The 20,875-nt window shown below is 44.8% G+C and overlaps 1 protein-coding gene across 6 annotated transcripts in view; it reads left to right on the top strand.

Annotated features, from left to right (window-relative positions):
- Positions 1-20,875, top strand: part of GLT1D1 (glycosyltransferase 1 domain containing 1) — a 169,597-nt gene that overhangs the window by 103,314 nt on the left and 45,408 nt on the right. For 3 of the 6 annotated variants that reach the window (XM_082418299.1, XM_082418302.1, XM_082418301.1), the window contains one exon: positions 930-2,950. The exons of 2 other annotated variants lie outside the window; for them this stretch is intronic. In XM_082418299.1, coding sequence (XP_082274425.1) covers positions 930-1,091 — 162 coding nt within the window. In that variant the 3' untranslated portion in view covers positions 1,092-2,950. Of the gene's footprint in view, positions 1-929; positions 2,951-20,875 lie in introns of those variants that run through there. One more of the 6 variants, XM_082418300.1, reaches the window with a different exon arrangement.

A 20,875-nucleotide genomic window follows, 5' to 3' on the forward strand; every position in this document is an offset into this window, starting at 1 on the left:
CTTTGACTTATGTGCAAATATAATAAATAATGCGTGTTCCCCTCCCCCCCCTGAATACTTTTTAGCAGTCAAAAGAATTCTAGTTCTTTCCAATTATGAAGGGCTTTGATATTAAAAAGTGGCCATTTTTTCATTGCATCAGCGTCTGCAAGCATCAATAAACATAGAGCAAAGCACACTTCCTCCCTCTGAAGCGACAGAAGGAAAGTGTAGAAAATCGAGGCCGGTTAAATCCCCTGTCCCCTCCTTCACCCGTGGAGTCTGGGGCAGGGCAGGGCTTACCCATCCAATGCCCACCGCCCCTTTGGAGATGATCACTGTGGGGCTCAGAGAGGTTAACTAGCTTGCCCAAAGCCACACAGCTAAGTTATGTGTCGAAGAAGGATTTGAACCCAGATCCGAACCAGTGGAAGCCTGGCCCTTTCCACTGCACCAGGTGATGTATCACGATCTGAAGACACACTCCGTGCCTGGGAGAGATGAAAGGATCAACACAATGGAGAACAAACGTGGCAGGGGTAGTGTTGTCTAGAATACAGGAGCTAAGATTCTGGAGTAAGACCTGACTTCCTATCTCAGCTGATACAAAGGAGGGAAGAAACTGTGGATCTAAGATTTACTGTCAGGACTCAGTGACTGTGAGAAGCAGCAGCTTTGAGCAAATCTAGGGAAGAAAGATGGGGAAGCAGAATCGATGACGACAGTGTTTTTCCACGCTGTTCACCCTCGCACGTGTGTGTGTGTAATTTCTTACTCAGTCCCAATGTGTGTGCTAACTCGCATCCTTCCAAAAGGCCCTTTTCTCCAGGATACGGTAGGTGGGCAAAGGAGGGACCAGGAGCGAAGGCAGACATGGGCTTCTGGATGCGTTTGCAACCCCCCTTCACCAGTTACTTATCTCTCTTTCTCCTCCACCTCCTTCTTTGCAGGAGTTTGTTCGGCTGGCAAAGAGACTGGGGGGCGATCCGGCGTTAGAAAAACAAATCGTGGCCAACGGAAGGGAGTATGTGAGAATGTATCATTCGTGGCAGGTGGAGAGAAACACCTATGGGCACCTGGTCAGGATGCTGGAGGGAAGCAGTGAGGACTAAGGGCGTGCCTGGTGCCGTGAGATGCTCAGCCCTGGGCAGACACCCAGGGGCAGGGCTCTGGGCAGAAGGGCCATCCAATCCAAATCAGGCTGGGTTCACTGGAACCGTAGATTTATTTGTCCTAAGTCGATTCATCCAGAACCTCTCTGTGCTTCCAGGTAACAGCTCAGATGTGTTTCCTGATCAGTCCTCATGGAGATGCAGTACTAATTGGGGCAGGGTAACTGTTTTTAAGGGGCATCAGGGAGGGAGTTTGATTAGCTGCTTTAGGACTTCTAGGGACAGTAGGGGCTTATTTGTAAGCCATCACAGGGAAGGGTAGGCCCCTCTCCCCTGTCTTCTGATGACCTGTGACCCATCACTGACTGTTCAAAGAGCAAAAGCAAAAATCAGACGTGTTGGCTGAGAGGGGTACTGGCAGTGATTATAACGTGGTACTGACCCTGAAGCCAATCTGGGGCCCCGACGGATGTGCGGCTGGGCCCCCAGGCTCTGCAGGTTTCCTTCTCTAAACGCTGGAAACAGTGCCGTGCATGAGTTGACCTAATCAGTCATGTAACTGAAAGAGCGGGGAGTGCTCTAAATAAGCAGGCAGACCCCCGCTCCCCCCATAGGCTCCCCCCACCTCCTGGTTGAATTTGGGTTGAAAACCAGTTGGAACAAAGCCCATATCGCCCATGGCCTGGAAAATACTGGAGCCTGGCTCCTTGGGTTCAGCATCAGGGACCCAGCATCAGGGATACAGCATCAGGGACCCAGCATCAGGGATACAGCATCAGGGACCCAGCATCAGGGACCCAAGGATGAGTGTCGATCTGGTCACCAGCCTCCAGCCCATTGCAGGACCGGCACTCGGGTCCCCTTGACCTTATCCAACATGGGGCGAGCTTAACCAAGTGTCGTCATCACTGGAAGGACGTCCTGGCTGCACCGGTGCTGCATCCCCCAGACCCTGTGCTTGTTTTCCTTGGTGGCGGTATTTGCCTCTGTTGGATCCTGAAATCCCTGCTCTCTCACGGACGTTCCATGACAACAACTGGGGGTGAAATGCTCCGTTTCTCGTGGGAGGTGAGGAAACGACCGGGTCCAGAAGGAGGAGACGAAGCCGGCTCCAAGCCCATCAGAAGAAGCGTTTCCTTAGTGTTTGTTCCAATGCCTGCAGACCCTGGAGTGGGGAGGAGGGAGCCGCGTCATCTTTGCCTCAGACTTCACGACATCTTGGACTCTTTTCTTTCCAACCGTCCTATTTTTGTAAACGACCAAACCTACATCTTGTTTTTAAAAGCGTAAGCCTCAGACCGAACATCTTAAACTCTAACGACCTGGGGATAAGAACAGCACGTTTATGGACTCTGTGCCGTGTCACTTCCTGTGTCGTTCTGCGCCTCAGTCTCAACAGGATCCCTCCCCACAGGCAGTTACCTGCAACCCGAAGATACTCCTCGCAGCCAGGAATTGCTGTCCTACTAACAATACCCCTCACAACCCCCCCTTTCTCGGCATCTGAGGGTCACCAGGGTCGGGGCTCCCCTGTGGCCATAGCGAAGAGAGGGAGGGAGAAGCAGAGCCCAAACTCCAGGTGGACAGCTCCATCTGAGTCTGGAGTCAGCGATGCCAGCCTAAGAAAAGGCCGCGTGTTGTCCCGGGTACCAACCAGCAATGCTGCTGTTGATAAGATGCTGGTCGTCGGGAAGCTCCGCTCTCGTCCTGGTTGCGTGACACGGTAGGTGCCTCGCTCCAGTGACCCTGAGCATCGTTCATTCGTGTCTTTATGGAAACACTCACACGTGCTGCGTGCCCTTTGGGGAAGGGCGTGTTGTTTTTAAATGAATAAAGTGTCACCATCCGCTCTAGAGAAAGAGCCCCTGTGTGTTTCTTTCGTGAGCCTTGTTCTGCAAGAAACAGACCCTCCACACCCTGCAGTCCCCGCACTTTGAAAGAAGATACACTGGAGCATCTCATTAAGAGGGCTTTAAAATGCAATTGTGATTTTAATACCAAAGTATAGACGTAAGAAAAAAATGCTTTTCTATAAATGTTCTAGACGCTCTCAGTTTCATACTCAGTTAACTTTATGTTTAAACATTTTGTGTATAGTTTCCAATTTGCTGATGTACAGGTGTGGAGGACTCAATCCATTTCCAGATAGAGCTAAGATACTATAACCTTCACACGCGGAGGGAAGATGCATTTAATATAGCATGGTGTTACCTAGCAAAGAGGCACTGTTCGCGCCTGGCGTACAGCTTCTGCCGGAAGAACCCTCCTCACCCTTCTCCCACACTCTCACAGCGAAGTTAAATACAACAGCATTGTTTTGATCTGAAAGGTTTATCAGGTATCTTCAGGTTTCCAAAAGCAGGCTCTCCGTGCACATGGGAACAGGCGGTCCAGCCTGATGCCTGGTGCAGCCAGCAGACCTAGAATGTGCTGCTAGCTGGTCTCACCAATCAGTTACGGATGGGATGTGGAAATCGTTTGCACTCTCAGCCGGCATAGTGGCTTCAAGGGTTCATTGCATTTCCGTGTCATCCTCGGTAACAATAGTTAGCACAGCTGCGTAAACTCTTCCCTTGAAGCTGCCTGGTACTTGACCTTGCAGTTCGTTTACTGCAGCCCTCATGAGATGCTGAAAGCTAGTTCTTGTCTTCTTCCTCCTTCCCTCCCTTTTTCGCTTGGCTCTCCCCATGCCCCAGCCTCCCTTCCCCTTTCTGACCCAATCTCCCCTTGGAGAGTCAGGGGACTGATGTGGAATGACACACAGGAAGTCCTCCCCACCCAGAGCCAACCCTCACCAGGGAGGCCACTTAGTAAAGCAGCAGTTCCCAGCCTCGGCTTTTAAAACTCCCAATGCTCGGGCTGCATCTCAGACCAATTACATCAGAGTCTTGGGGTCGGAGGTACCCAGACCTAAAGCTTCCCTGATCCGACGTACAGCCGCCATACACCGCTACTGGCTGGAAACCCCCCTCTTGAATACGGACCAGAATTTCATAGAAAACAAGGACCATCAAAGAAAACGTTGGATTGTGACTCTGTATTCAGAAATGAATCCCAGCACTAAGAAAATAGGTTACATTGGTCTCATGTTTACTAAGATTCATTTCTGCAGGTAGAATTGAAACTCGAAGCGCAGGGCCAAGAAATACTTTGCACCAACAAGTAAACAAAACCATCCACAGGGATTTCATCAATATTCCCCAGAGCTTCTCTTCTTCCTTTGATGTTGAAGTTTTCTTTTGCAGTGTCTGCCCTGTCATCACCCTTACAGTCACTCGTTACCTGGTTCCGTCCTGCCAGAGCCTCATTTGCCTGGGTTTCAAGTAATTCTCCAAAATCCTTTTCATCAATTTCAGGAAAATCCTGCATTTTCTGCAAGGTTTGCGATTTTACTTTTTGGTTGATTTACACTGTGTTGGCATTTAAACACTTTGAACATGGGACAGTCATTAAGAGGGGCCAACGCAACACTGGATGGGAGGGTATTAATTAGGATTAACACTAGGGTACGGCTGACAGAAAATCCAAAAGAACGGTGGCTGAAGCAGAAGATGAACACATCTTCTTCTTCTGTCAAGTAAAGAGATTAACAAAGCACAGATGGTGTTTCCCGGGGTCAGGGACTCAGACCCCTCCATCCTCAGTATGTGGCCATCTCTACCTCATGGTGTAAGGTGGCTGCCCAAGCTCCACCACCATGCCTGAATTCCAGGCTGAAGGAAGTTGGAAGGCGGGAGCCAAGATTTATTTCCCCCCTTTCAGGACAATTCCTGTTTCTGAGTACATACCATGCCCACACCCAGTTGCAAGGGAAGCTTAGGATTGCAGGCTTTTCTCTCAGCAGCCATGTGCCTAGTTAAAAAACAAGGGTCTATTAACAAAAGAGAAGGGGATGAAAGACCAAAGCAGACCATCCTAGAACTATGGGACAGTTTCAAAAAGTATAGTGTGCATAATGAGAATACCAGAAGGAAAAGAAAGAGAGAAGGAAGCAGAAGAAATATTTGAAACAATAATGACTGAGAGTTCTCAAGATCAATGTCAGACACCAAACCACAGATTCAGGAAACTCAGAGGTCACCAAGCAGGGTAAATGCCAGAAAAATATACACCGAGGGTTATCGTATTCAAACTACGGAAGGTCAAAGATAAAGAAAATTCCTGAAAGAAGTCAGAGGGAACAAAACCCACTTCACTTAAACAGGAAAAAATATAAGGATTATATCTGACTTCTGCTATGGAACCATGCAAACAAGATGAGATGGGAGTGAAATATTTAAAGTATAAAAAAAAGAGAGGGAGAGAGAGAGGGGAGAATGCCTATTTGGAACACCTTGCAGTGCAGTAGCCACTGTGGAAAACTGGTTTTAGATTCTGTAGTCGTTACAGCCATTCTACGTTTTACTAATCACTGAAGACCTTTTAATACCAAGAAAAGTGTCTTCCACAAGGTTTTCATTAAGCCTTGAAGGCCATCCCAACACAGCCCACCTTTTTCTCCCCAAGATCCCATTTGTATACAGGCCCTCAGCCAGGGCCATGTATCCATTATTACCTCAGCCCCTGCAGCTCCTCAATTAAAAATTCAAGAGTCAAAGAGTACACGGGCTCCCATCTAAATCTCCTACAGCGTTTCTCTGTGTTAGGTGAAACACAGCCCTGGAAGACACAATAAAATGAAGTGTACCGACTCCATCTACGTAATCCTGGTCTTTCCACCGGCTGTTCTTCTGGTTACCCTGAGTGAGTAAGCACAGCGCTGCTCATGTCGGAAGGTCTTGGGAAGTATTGTAGAAATCGTTTCTGAAATGATCCATGAGCCAGAGTTTGACTGAAACAAAGCAAGAATTTGCATTGAAAAACAAGATGCTGGGACTTCCCTGGCGGTCCGGTGGTTAGGACTCTGCACTTTCACTGCCGTGGCCCGGGTTCCATCCCTGTCTGGGAACGAAGATCCTGCATGCCGCGCGGTGCAGCCAAAAAATAAATAAATAAATAAATTTTAATTTATAAAAATAAATAAATTTATATAAATTAAAAAAAAACCACACACACAAGATGTCATGAAGTTCCAACATGCGTAGTGTTTCGGTTCAGTGTTTAGCAACAAAAATCTTGCATGGTCAAAATTATCTGCAAAGACTCCCCACAAGTCTGGCATATTCGGTTGTGTATTTACAGCCCTGCCCGTTAAGTCACGTGCACAGGCAAGTGTTAGAACCAGGGAGGGAGGTTGAAGAACGTCACCCTCTGAATGTCTGGTTATCAGACGGTTCTTGTTTTATATACAGAACTGAATCCCTAGAAGCACTCCCTGTTTCCCAGTGGGGTTTGTTCCATTCCCTTTTCATGTTATCTGTCTAACCATTCATCCATTCATTCAGCCAGTATTTCTTTCTTTTCCCCATTGAAGTATAGTTGATGTACAATATTATATAAGTTATAGGTGTACAATAGAGTGATTCACAATTTTTAAAGGTTATCCTCCATTTATAGTTATTATAAAATATTGGCTGTATTCTCTGTGCTGCACAATATATCCTCGTAGCTTATCTCATACCTAGTAGTTTGGACCTCTTCATCCCCTACCCCTATAATGCCCCTCCCCTCTTCCCTCTCCCCACTGGTACCCACTAGTTTGTTCTCTTTATCTGTGAGTCTGCTTCTTTTTGTTACATGCCCTAGGTTGTTGCATCTTTTAGATTCCACATATAAGTGATATCGTACAGTATTTGTCTTTGTGTGACTTATTTCACTTAGCATAATGCCCTCCAAGTCCATCCACGTTGCTGCAAATGACGAAATTTCATTCTTTCCTACGGCTGAGTAGTATTCCGTCGTACACATGTACCACATCTTCTTTCTCCATTCATCTGTGGACGGTCACTCAGGTTGCTTCCATAGCTTTCGACAGTATTTCTTGCAGTAGTTGAGGCAGGCACTGCTCCCTGGTGCAGATACAGCAGTGAACACTCTCTGCCCTCATGGGGGGTCTCTTCCTAGTGGGCTTAACTGTTCCCACTTACATGGATGGATGCCTGCTACAAGCAGTCAGTGAGCGTGGAGCCAACCCTCAGGAAGGGGTCAGGATCAAAAGTCAGTGAGAACATGACCCACAGGGCAGTTACACCCCAAAAGTTGGAATGAAAACCGCATCCAAGGCACTACAGCTGATTTCTAAGAGACTTTTATTAGACTCTAAAGGAACTTCTGGTAAAAATGAATACAAAAAAAGGTGTGTGTGTGTGTGTGTGTGGCGGGGGAATTTTAAAAAATAACTTCATCTTTATCTGTGGCCACAATCTATTTTAAAGAGATTATTTTACAGTATACTTCTTTCTTCAAACTCATTATTAGTCCTTGAAAATCCAGGCTGAAAGAAATATCTTCCCCCCAAATGACACAATTCTGCTAAATTACAAAAGAAAAAAAAATTAACATCATGATACCTTTCTCAGTAGAAGCCCTTGAACTCATTCTACGACCTTCAGAAAGCCTCAGCTATAAGGAGAGTCATGCTTCATTTGAAGTGGATTTTCTTCTTTAGCATCTAATATAAAAATATGCTAAGTATTTCCCCCAAATCAGAAAGGTTAATAACCAGACATTTGCAAGAAGCCAGAGAGTGAGGAGCAAAGTAGTAGTAGGAGACTAGCTTTCTGACTTGGTATTTGGTGCAAATTCCTCCATTTTAGAAATATTTGGGAAAACAGCTCACAGAGTCTAAAGATCTGCTAGATTTCCGCTTGCTAAGAAGGGTTTCCTCTCTGTGTTACCGAGTCTAACCTCATACAGCTCGCTGTACAATGGGTCGATAAAGCAAGAGAGGAGGTGTAGGACAAGGAAAATCAGCTTTATTCGAAAAGCCAGCAGAGGAGAAGACGGTGGACTCGTGTCCCAAAGAACCCTCTTCCCTGAGTTAGAATCCAGCTTTCTTTTACACTAAAAGGGGAGGGGTGTGGCTGGTCGTTGCTAACTTCTTGGTGCTGGAATCCTTTGTTCTTGCATCTGTCCTCCTAGGTCAGGTCACCGTGTTCCTATAAACCTCCAACAAGACAAATGTTATTCTTGTTGTGTAACTTTTTATCTCTATATGGGTGGAAAAGTGTTACACCTTTAAAGGTCAGAGCCTTGAGAATGAGCTCTCCTGTATATTTCAGGCTCTAGGCAACATTCTTTGACAAAAGGTGCAGAGCCAGCATGACTCAGCACAGGCAACAGGACACAGGGGTTAAAGCTAAAGGGATAGATCCAACATGAAGTCAGGTTTGCTCTTCTCTGTTACGTCCTGTACTTTTCTATCCCGTCTCTCCCAGTGTCTAAATGCATTTAGAGGCTCAGTGGGCATATAAACGATGAAAATACACAAAGTGCTTGAAAAAGCAGCTGCATTTATGACTTAAAATGGTGTCATTACTCCAATTCTATCAGTAATCACAAACATTAATTGGACACTCTCTGTGTCCTGGGCACAGTGCACCACGCTGATGACCTTGAACTTCAGCCTTGAACTTCAGCCGAGCCCTGTGTTCCTGGAAAACAGCAAAAGTTAAGAAATGCTCCCACATGCTTATGTTCAGGGAAATGGTTTACTGCAAAGGACTTCCCTGCCCCACATGACTTAGATGAACTCAGGGACGCGCCCGTGTGTACCTCTCCTTCCCCAGGTTCTGGTCCAGCCTCAGCCTGAGCCAGCAGACAGCCCTCCATCAAAGCCACCAACCGCAGTAGGCTGGCCTCAGGACACAGCCTTCTCCCACTCATCCCAGTTCCCCACACCCGGCTCTCTCTAGCCTTGTGTACTCCCCCTAGAAAAGAAAAACCCACTTTGCCTAAACCTACGAGATGCAAATGTTATGGTCAGAGGGTCCTCTCTATGGCGAGAAATCCTCAAGAATCCTTTCCAATAAAATTCCTCTTCACTAAGTCAGGATTTGCTTCTTATTTGACAGTGCCTCACCTGCAGTATCTCAATCCTCACACCAGCCCCGTGACTTAACAGGTGAGGAAACCGAGGCTATGAAACTGGTCCTGAGTCACCGGGCTGGAAAGGGATGGAGCCAGGAAGCATACTCAGCTGGGCTGCTTAGAGCATCTTCTCCTCTCTCTCTCTCTCTCTCTCTCTCCCTCATTCTCCTCTGCCCCCCATTCTCTTTCTCTCTTTCTCATTCTCCCGCCTCTTCTCTCTCTCATTCTCTCTCTCTCTCATTCTCTCTCTCTCTCCCTCTCTCTCTCTTTCTCCCTCTCCCCCCCCCCCCCTTTCTCTCCTTGTCTCTCTCTCCAACACTACATGTTGGAGATGTGGACTATCTCCATATTCCATGCAGTTAGTTGTCAGGTAGACTCTAAGGAATCTAGTTTGCACACGAGTTAGACAAGTGTTCAACCCAAGTCAAAGGGAACTGAAAAGGAGCAGAATATGCGACCCCTAAATGTGCCACTTTGGCATACGGATTATTTTGAGCTAAAGTCAGTACCAAGATGGGCCTGCACAAACAAACGTTACTAAATAACACTTATCTTCTATTCCGTTTCCCCATCAATTTACCTTCCCACAATTTATTGCCCCTAGAATCTCAAAACCCTTTTCCTTTGTCTTGTCACTTCTCCACAAATATCTTGCCCTTTGTTGAAAGGGTATATAAGTCTCCAGGTCTGACCACCTCTGTAGGGTTTTCATTTCATTTCTGTGAGCCTCCATATGCATATGAAATAAACCTTTTCCTCCTGTTCATCTGTCTTTTGTCATTCAGATTTGCAGGACCCCAGCCACTGAACCAAAGGGGGAAGAGGAAAAAGGGTGTTTTTCCTCACTTAAGTTTTAATATCAGCGCGTTTATTTTGAATGAATTACATAGAAGAATCGTTCTTTGTTGATAAGTAGCACAGAGATGGAATCTTGATCAATAGGTCTTAAAACAAATAAGATGTTGTTGTTTTTAGAGTGTTTTTTCTAGTAGCCTGGAAACAGCTGTTCGCTGGATAACCTCATAAGCTATGATACTGCCTTTATGCAAACTTTTTTCTATTTTTTGGAGGCAGAATAGTATACCAATATATTAACTAAGTATATATTTTTTGCACGCGCACACACAGGTGTGCGTTAATTCTTTATGAAAATTAGACCGTTTTGAGCTTATTGCATTTGGGTGTGGAGATGGGCATTGCCTGACCAAAATCAGATGCGAAAGTCAAATTCTTGGTGTTGAGTTGCTAAGAAGCCTTTTGAATTTCAGGAGAGAGAAAACAACCGTCTTGAAAACCAAGGCTTTTGAATTGCAAAGCAGGGGGTTTTGAGAGAGAGAAACGTTCTGCGGGTCAAAAGACAAGGTCTGGACAGTGTATCAGAAGCAAAGTCCCGAAGGACCTGGGGCATAGTGTCTGTGCTTTCATTATCAGATTGGAAAGAAAACAGCGGGGGAGTCAAGTCACCTGGACCCGGGAAGTGGGCCCAGGCTAGGGCTTTGGGGGTTGCGGGGGAAGTGTTGGGAGGAAAGCCTGGAGCCTGGGTACCGGTGGAACAGGATGCCTGTGCCCTCCTTCCCCTCCTCCGCGCTGCCTGGGGATGAACTAAATCAGGGACCTGGCAATCAGGGCACAGAAGACCCCTCCCCTCACGGAGCTGTGGCCGGGTGGTGGGCCCCAGAGCCCCAGTGGTCTTGGAGCTGGAGGCGAAGCCCCCTGTTCTAACATACAGTGTATTCATGGAATATTTGAGGTGTAGCAAAGCAACGAATCAGCTGCCATTTCACAGACAGTCTTTTTACTCACAGCTCCCAAGAGGAGGGGCACACTGTATGTTGAAGGCCACACAGGGAAGCCCCAGGGTCCATCAGGAGGCAGAGGGAGCCTTTATTGTGGTTTCCACAGGCAGGAACGTGCTAAGCAGGGTGAGTGGCACTGGGGTGGGCTAGTGTGGACACTTTCAGGAGCTCTGGGGCATGGGGACTGCCTCTGGCTCTCAGGGACTCGGCCCTTGGGGATTAGGATGGGGATGGTGGCCCTGGGTGTGAGAGCCCCACAGGAGAGGTGATTTGCGATGTGGCTCTGGATTGGTTGGTTTGCATTTGAAATGATGCTTCTGGCCGAGGACTCCTCCCAAGGAGTGGGGAGCGCGAGGGGGGGGCAGGAGGTCGAGGCAAGGTGACTCAGGCACATCCCTGGGGTGTCCAGAACAAGGCATGTCCTGCACGTGCATGCAGGGCAGACGTGAAAGCATCACGTTTACAGAAGCGAGTGTAACAGGGAAGAGCTAAATCGGACTCCACGCTGGATCTGTCTCTTTCACTGTATCTTTTCATTGTAACCTTCCGTTGCTTTTACTATTATAATCGTACATAATGACCTGCCTCGGGGAACCCTGCCCCTCTGATGTTCAGCTCACGGGGAGACACCCTGACCTGCCCACCTGCGGATGGATGGCTGCAGAAAAGAAAAAGCTAACACATCCCCTCCCCGAGGCTGGCCATTCCAGGAGATCTTTTGCAAGACTGGTGGCCCTTTTACTTTACTTCCTCACCGCCTCTCCCTCTCTGATTCTGTAGAAGAAACCCGCATCCAGACCCCAGAAGATGGTTTTTCGGAGACACTAGTCTGCCGTCTTCTCGGTCTGCCGGCTTTCCGAATGAAGCCGTGTTCCCTGCCTCAGCACCTCGTCTCTGATTCATCAGCCTGTCGTGCGGTGCGCAGAGCGAGCTTGGACTCGGTAACACTAGAGATATGGTTAAAATACCATATTTCAGTGTCAGGGCCCCGGGGGAGAAAGGAAGGGGAAAGGGGAACCCTGAAATAGTTGTGTTTAAACCTGATATGCAAGATAATAGTAATAGTAATAATACCAAATGCTACGGAGAGCTCACCATGGGTCAGCCATGATTCTGAGTGCTTTCTGTGGATTTAATCTTCACAATAAGCCTAAGAAGCAAGTATATTTATGATTCACATTATACAAATGAGGAAAGAGAGGCATAAAGAGGCAGAGGATATCTTACGGCACCCAGTTTGTGGTGATTTGTTATAGCAGCCATAGGAAACTAATACATCCATAAAACTCAACCTTAACTTGCCTGTGAACAGTACCCGTAATACTGTTCTAGATGCTGAGGATGAAAGAGAAAACAAACTTTTCTGTAAAGCTTCCCTACTCCATCCTCCTTTATCAGGTGCAATTCTTATGTCTTCCTCTGTATTATCTCTGGTCCTTGTACTTAAGGACCATCGATCATTCCCTTAGAAGAAGACCAATTTTTCATTCACGTCTCTTTCCCTAGGACATTGCACAGTGTGTGGCTGAAAGCATGTGCTCAGAAACTACTTGGTGAATTAAATAAAATTGCAGATTTTTTTTTTTTCTCTTTTTGGCCGTGGCACGCCGCACGCGGGATCTTAGTTCCCCCATCAGGGATTGAACCCGCGCCGCCTACAGTGGAAGCGTGGAGCCTTAACCACTGGACCGCCAGGGAAGTCCCTGAATTAAATTAAATTGAATTATAAAGTTTTAATAAAGCCTTTTCAAAAGAAAGAAAAAAAAAAAAAGGCAGAGGAAATGCTGACATGACAACTTTACCCGGAAGTGAGTGGTCGGGTCTTTCTTGTCCAGCAGAATGAGAGCCTGATGGCGTCTAAGTTAAGTTGCTACAGCAGATGCTGGGATATGTCCTTCATCCTCTCCATCAGGAGGGAGGACTTCTTGCTCTCAGCCCTGTCTGGTGATGGCCCAAGTTAGAGAGCTTCCTTCCCGGAGGGCCCCGAGTCCAGGGATCAGCTGATGTGGGTTGTGGAGGCCCAACCTCCTCGTCCTACCTTGGACAGCTCCGTGGGGATGAGTCCTTCTTTGGGTGAGCATTGCAGCTCTGTGTTTCCAGACGCTTCTTTTCCTTTTCTTCCACAACAGTCTCCATCTCAGGGTCTGGTTCCTGGGGACCCCAACCTGTGACACTTCCAGAAAGAAGACATCTGATCTTTCCCACACTTGAATACATGGCTTGAGAAAGTTGCATCGACCACGTACAACTTTCCACATTTAGTACCAACTGTTCTTGCTTGAGAGAATATAAATATCATCCGATATGTCTTAGGAAGGCAAAATCTTTCTGAACTCCTAGTCAGAAAAAGTGATGGAGTTGTCAACTGAAAAAAAATGCACAATGTGAGAGTTGTGAGTTGAGTTTTATTTGGGGCAAAAATGAGGGCTATAGCCCAGGAGACAGCATCTCAGATAGCTCTGAGAACCTGCTCCAGAGACGTGGTGGGGGGCGGGGGGGAGGTCAGCAGATACGTGACTTTGGTGAAGGGGTGTGTGTAGTCAAGCACACATCTCGGCAGAAGGTGGCCGCTGGTCACGAGGCGCAGATGTCACCACTCGTGACGTCCGTGCTTTTCTAGGCATGAGGAGGTGCAAGAAGTTAGGCCCATAAAATCTTCTCCCGAAAATGTCTATCTGAAGGCCTGTTCTGCCAGTTTTTTCCCAGAGCACTGAGGGCCTCCTTCCTGATCTCCACCCTGAACTCCTTTCAGGGGGTGTTGAAGGTCAGCGGCTGCAGTGGCCAGTGACTTCATCCTTGTAGAACCAGAGGGCGAGTGACAGTTTTTATCTTTTCCATGATGGTTTATTATAGGATATTGAATATAGTTCCCTGTGCTATACAGTAGGACCTTGTCATTTATCTATTTTATATATAGTAGTTTGTATCTGCTAATCCCAAACTCCTAATTTATCCCTCCCCCTTGGCAACCACAAATCTGTTCTCTGTCTATCTCTGTGGGTCTGTTTCTGTTTTACGGAAGTTCATTTATGTCATATTTTAGATTCCACACATAAGTGATATCATATGGTATTTGTCTTTTTCTTCCTGACTTACTTCACTCAGTATGATAATCTCAAGGTCCATCTATGTTGCTGCAAATGGCATTATTTCATTCTTTTTATGGCTGAGTAGTATTCCATTGCATATATGTACCACATCTTTATCCATTTATCTGTCAATGGACACTTCGGTTGTTTCCATGTCTTGGCTATTGTGAATAGTGCAAGTGACAATTTTTAGTTGTCAGGGTGAGGTCAGATCCCTGCTATTGGCCCACCTCTGCAGGAAATGAGAAAGAATTCCCCAGGTGCCCACCCCATCCTTTAACTCTCTTTGCTGGGGCTTCCTTCCCCACCTTTACTGTTGACAACCCAATACACGCAGGTGAATCTCTATTGAGATGGGTGTTTTGCAGTTACCCCCTCTCCCATTTCCACGACTCTCTAATAATCATACTAGTCTTGCGGCCCCAAATCCACGGGCATGGGTGATATCACGAATAGAATTTTCAAGGTGTTAAAAACATAATTCTACAAATGCGACTATGTCAGGCTTCATTTAACACATTAATGAGGGAATCAGTGGGAAATCAAAGCCAGTTTAAAGGACATGAGGAATTGATGTCTATGTAGTCAGTGAAATTCTAAGAATTATAAAATAGGATCAGGTAAAACTGTAGTTATTGTGGTTGGCTTCTCTAAATCATTTGCATTGCAATTTGACAAAAATTATTTTAAATATCTAATTGTTCAGATTTGTAACATGTCTGATTCCTAATCAATTACACACACACACGTACACACACACACACAATCTCCTCCTCCGAACTCTTAACGCTGGCTACAATTAGTTGGTCCAGGAATGAACATTCAATCCAAGATAGGCAATCAGAATCTCTCCCTGAGAATTTTGAGATGGAAAGAGAGAAAAATGCAAGCAGACTGTGGAATGAGGAGAGAGAGACAGAGAGAGAAAGAGAGTTTAAGGCATTCATTTTCCAGAATCTGGTTGTTCCTGCTGTGTTTCTTGTCTTTGGTTTAAAGTGACACCCCCTATCTTTAAAATAGATTCTCTGTTTTGCTTCTGTCAGTTTGAGTTGGATTGCAGTGACATTCTTATAATTACCTGAGTGCTGCATGGTGAGCAAGGCTGCTTGGAAGTCTGGCGCGTCATTAATACAGGGCACCGAAAGGTCAAGTTTAAAAGCTCTAAGCTTGAGCCCAGCCTTCGTGGCTCCTGACGTTCCTTGGCTTGTAGCAGCATCACTCCAATCTCTGCCTCCGTCTACCCAGGGTATTCTCTGTATGTTGAACTGAATTGTATCAAATTCATATGTTGAAGCCCTGACTCTAAATGTGACTGTATATTGAAGGTAAGGCCTTTAGGGAGATAATTAAGAAAAAATAAAAGCATTAGAATGGGGCCCTGTTCCAATAGGACTGGTGTCCGTATAAGAAAAAGAAGAGCTACCAGAGACTTCTTTTGCTCCCCCCATGCCCAGAGGAAAGTCCACGTGAGGACACAGCAAGAAGGTGGCCGTCTGTAAGCCGGGAAGAGCGGTCTCCCTGGAGACCAACCCTGGTGGCTCCTTCACTTTGGACTCCCAGCCTCCAGAACCAAGAAGATAAATGTCTGTGGTGCTAGCCACCCCGTCTGGTATTTTATTTTGGCAGCTTGAGCAGACTGATGTACTGTGTCTTCTTTTCTCTCTTCTAAAAGGACACTCGTTGGATTTCGGGCTCACCCTAATCCAGGGTGTTCTCATCTTGGGATGTCACCTTACTTACATTTGCAGAGATGCTTGGTCCAATAGGATCATGTTCCAAGGTTCCAGGTGGGCATATCTTTGGGGGCCCAATTCAACCCACTCCACCATCATGCGTAATTTTTAGCCAATTTAAGACCACCCAGGTATAAGCCAGTGCAGGGCCTCTGTTTTTATAGAGCGTAATGTGTGTGGCACGCTCCGGAGTTGTGCAGTGTACGTGGTCTCCTGCACAGACACAGGCGACCTTCTGGGAATGTGGGTGGAGGGTGGGGCATTTGACACCAGATCCCACGAGATCATGTGGAATCAGGAGGCTGGTCCCGTGGAAGAAGGGAGAGCATCAAAGCCCCCACTAAAGATGTGAGCACTTTAAAAAATCATCCAACTGTCGTGTGCTTATCCTGGGAGTGGAATGGGTGTAAACTTTCTTTAGGACTATTTGGTTTTCTGTTATGTGTGTGTATACCTATATATGTAGTTAAATGTATACACACAGAGTGCACAAAACAGCATCTCACTGAAATGACACTGTACTGATTCCTTCCTGCAACTAACACTAAATATATATATTTTAATATATGTATACTTAAATATTTACTTAAATCCATACATAAATATATATTTAATGAATTTATTTTGACTTATAAATTAAATATTTTATAAATTTATAACTAGTTCTAAAATTACATGTATTTGTAAATATATAAATAAAATAATAAAAATTAAAATTATCTATAATTAAAAATAAAATTATCCTATTAATTTCATTAATTATAATTTATAATTATCTATAATTAAAGGTAAATTGTATCTATAATTTTTTTTTTTTTTTTTGGCCGTGCCATGCGGCATGTGGGATCTTAGTTCCCCAACCAAGGATCGAACCCGCACCCCCTGCATTGGAAGCGAGGAGTCTTAACCACTGGACTGCCAGGGAAGTCCTTGTATCTAGAATTATTTATATATAACCAAATACACAAATATAAATTATTATTTATGTATTTTATTAATTGTAATAAAAATTATCTATAGTTAAGAATAAAAAATTATCTACAATTGTACATACAATATATTGTATTTACAAAGTACATGATGTTTTATATATATGTATATATAGAACAAAATATATAAATATAACCTTTGACCTAGCCATTTCACCTTCAGAAATTTATCCCAAAGACACAATCAGGGATGATTAAAAGCTTGTATGAAAGGTAAATCCAGCATAGTGTTAATTATAATGGCCAATGATTTCAAGCAAGGCAAATATTCAGAAATAATGGATTGGTTAATTAAGTTACTGTATAGTTTTCACATGGAATAGTGTGCAGCCTTTAGAAATTATAGTATAAATGATATGACTTGACAAGGAAACATAGGCACCCTAGTGTGTGGAGTATGATCTCAGTTTTATTAAAACTTACACATATATGTGCATAAACCAGAACCTGTAATGGTTCACGCACGTGTATTTGGGTGAGGTTAGGGTTAACATTTATTTTCTTAGGTGTTTTTTCTGTGGCCTTCAAGTTTCCCAAACTGACCATACATTATTTTTGTAGGTTAAAAATGATATATTTTAAATAATTAAAGAGATGAAGCAGGAAAAGTAATCGCTAAGCCCTGACATCTCCATCCCTCAGTGACTATGTCTCGAGTTCCCATTAGATCCAAACCCTAATATGAGATGGTACCATGTGATTTCTGGAACAAACTAGCTGAGGCCACGACATAAAATGAAGGGCATCCGTTCCCTCTTTTTCTTAGATGTCTCACTGGAGCGATCTCTTCAAGAAAGAGTCTTACAAATCTTCATCTAGAACGAAAACTGTGTTTCATTTAAGTATTTCATGGGCCTCTAGCTTAAGGCTGTATTTCAGTCTTCTTGGAAGTAGTTAATAAAATAGTAGCGAAGGGGGAGTTGGACGCAGACAAGGACACACTTCAAATACGGTGCCCTAGGGCTGAAAGTGGAAATGTTTATTTCATACCCAGACCAGCACCTGACTTTAATCTGAGAAGGTTTTTTTTTTTTTCCCTTTTTTTGGTGGTTTTTTTTTTTTTTAACATCTTTATTGGAGTATAATCGCTTTACAACGGTGTGCTAGTTTCTGCTCCACAACAAAGCGAATCAGTTATACATATACACATGTTCCCACATCTCCTCCCTCTTGCATCTCCCTCCCTCCCACCCTCCCTATCCCACCCCTCTAGGTGGTCACAGAGCACCGAGCTGATCTCCCTGTGCCATGCGGCTGCTTCCCACTAGCTATCTATTTTACATTTGGTAGTGTATATATGTCCATGCCACTCTCTCACTTTGTCCCAGCTTACCCTTCCCCCTCCCCATATCCTCAAGTCCATTCTCTAGTAGGTCTTTCTCTTTATTCCCGTCTTACCACTGCGTTCTTCATGACCTTTTTTTTTTTTTATCCTTAGATTCCATATATATGTGTTAGCATGCTGTATTTGTTTTTCTCTTTCTGACTTACTTCACTCTGTATGACAGACTCTAACTCCATCCACCTCACTACAAATAACTCAGTTTCGTTTCTTTTTATGGCTGAGTAATATTCCATTGTATATATGTGCCACATCTTCTTTATCCATTCATCCGATGGTGGACACTTAGGTTGCTTCCATGTCCTGGCTATTGTAAATAGAGCTGCAATGAACATTTTGGTACATGACTCATTTTGAACTATGGTTTTCTCAGGGTATATGCCCAGTAGTGGGATTGCTGGGTCGTATGGTCATTCTATTTTTAGTTTTTTAAGGAACCTCCATACTGTTCTCCATAGTGGCTGTATCAATTTACATTCTCACCAACAGTGTATGAGGGTTCCCTTTTCTCCACACCCTATCCAGCATTTATTGTTTGTAGATTTTTTGATGATGGCCATTCTGACCGGTGTGAGATGATATCTCATTGTAGTTTTGATTTGCATTTCTCTAATGATTAATGATGTTGAGCATTCTTTCATGTGTTTGTTGGCAATCTGTATATCTTCTTTGGAGAAATGTCTATTTAGGTCTTCTGCCCATTTTTGGATTGGGTTGTTTGTTTTTTTGTTATTGAGCTGCATGAGCTGCTTGTAAATTTTAGAGATTAATCCTTTGTCAGTTGCTTCATTTGCAAATATTTTCTCCCATTCTGAGGGTTGTCTTTTGGCCTTGTTTATGGTTTCCTTTGCTGTGCAAAAGCTTTTAAGTTTCATTAGATCCCATTTGTTTATTTTTGTTTTTATTTCCATTTCTCTAGGAGCTGGGTCAAAAAGGATCTTGCTGTGATTTATGTTATAGGGTTTTCTGCCTATGTTTTCCTCTAGGAGTTTGATAGTGTCTGGCCTTACATTTAGGTCTTTAATCCATTTTGAGTTTATTTTTGTGTATGGTGTTAGGGAGAGTTCTAATTTCATCCTTTTACATGTAGCTGTCCAGTTTTCCCAGCACCACTTATTGAAGAGGCTGTCTTTTCTCCACTGTATATGCTTGCCTCCTTCATCAAAGATAAGGTGACCATATGTGTGTGGGTTTATCTCTGGGCTTTTTTTTTTTGGCTGTGTTGGGTCTTCGTTGCTGCATGCGGGCTTTCTCTAGTTGCGGCGAGCGGGGGCTACTCTTCGTTGCGCAGGACAGGCTTCTCATTGTCGTGGCCTCTCTTGTTGCAGAGCACGGGCTCTAGGCACACACGCTTCAGTAGTTGTGGCACGTGGGCTCAGTAGTTGTGGCTCGCAGGCTCTAGAACTCAGGCTCAGTAGTTGTGGCGCACGGGCTTAGTTGCTCTGGGGCATGTGGGATCTTCCCGGACCAGGGCTCGAACCCATGTCCCTTGCATTGGTAGGCAGATTCTTAACCACTGCGCCACCAGGGAAGCCCCTGAGAAGGTTTAAGGAGGAGAATTGAAGTCAACTTTCCAGTTAATTCTGGGGTGGTGTGTAAAGGATCAGTATGGCCAATGTGGAAATTAACCTAATTGAAATTAAGCGTTCTGTGACTGTCAGTTTGTCAGCGTGTCAAGTGCACCTAAGACCCTACCCTGTGAAATCTTGACATTTGGCAGCAAGTGTGCTCAGTGGATGCACTGCAGGCATTCAGGATGCCAGCTTCAATTCAAGGGTAGCCAGAGTCACCTCAAGATTTAATGGCCAGCCCAGGAGCGACGAATTAGCCAAACGCGGATGATTTCTGAGCTCGCAGAGCTAATCCCTCATTATTTCATAACCTCAGTTATTAGAATCTGAAAACCTCCAAAGAAGGGGCTTTATTTTTCCTGGTAGAAGGCAGTGGTGGTGAACTACAGTGGAAAAAAGAAACTAGCCCTCTTTCTATATGAGCAGTTTATAGCACGAATCAACTCAGAAACATATAATTAATACCTCGTTATCATTAGATGGGAAAGCATCATCCGTCTTTGGACTTTCTTGTCCTGCCTCTGGCTGAGTCTTCACTGGTGAGCAGTGAAGCTCAAAACAGCAAAGCTGCAGTTGGGGAAAATCTTTTTGGTTAATCTTTATCGCCCATAACACTTCAATGAAAAAATAAAGAAACAGTTTGTCAAGAGCTTGTCACAAGCCATGGAGGCTTCCATGTGGAAACGAACCATTTAATGCCTCAGTGGGAACCAAGGATTTTTCATTAAGTTGTCCAGTGTAATTTCATCATTCTGGAAAGTATTCCGCTTTCTTCTGTTCTTTTGGGTTGGATAAAAGCTAGTCGTTAGAAAGTCGACAGCTCTATCTAGGTGCCCAGCTGCATGGTCAGGGCAAAATTCTTGAAGCACGCGCTTAAGAGCCATTATTTACCACTTCACTCTTAATTGATTTGTGAGTATGTCTTTTCATGATTTGTTCTTTCACGATGGACACTTGGTTATTATCTCCGTGCCTTCAACTACAGTCCATTCTGATCTCATCCAGGTTTGCCTCGGATGGCGTTCACGCATTTATCCATTATCTGTTCACTGAACAAATAACCTTTGACCATTTATTATGGATCAGACACTGTTGTAGACATTGGGGAGTTTGGCCGTGAACCAAGAAGGGCAAGCATCCTACTACCCTCACAGGGGGCTATCTTCTAGAGGGCCACATTCCTCACGTTCCCGGGCATAAGGACCTGTTTCTAGACCTACCAAGCCTTTAGGGAGATGGGAACCAATGTCATTTCTATCCCTTTACATGACACATCTTTGACTTGCGTAATCACCC

Source organism: Balaenoptera physalus (genome assembly GCF_965194825.1).
Source record: "Balaenoptera physalus genome assembly, chromosome: 12".
NCBI classification, from domain to species: domain Eukaryota; kingdom Metazoa; phylum Chordata; class Mammalia; order Artiodactyla; family Balaenopteridae; genus Balaenoptera; species Balaenoptera physalus.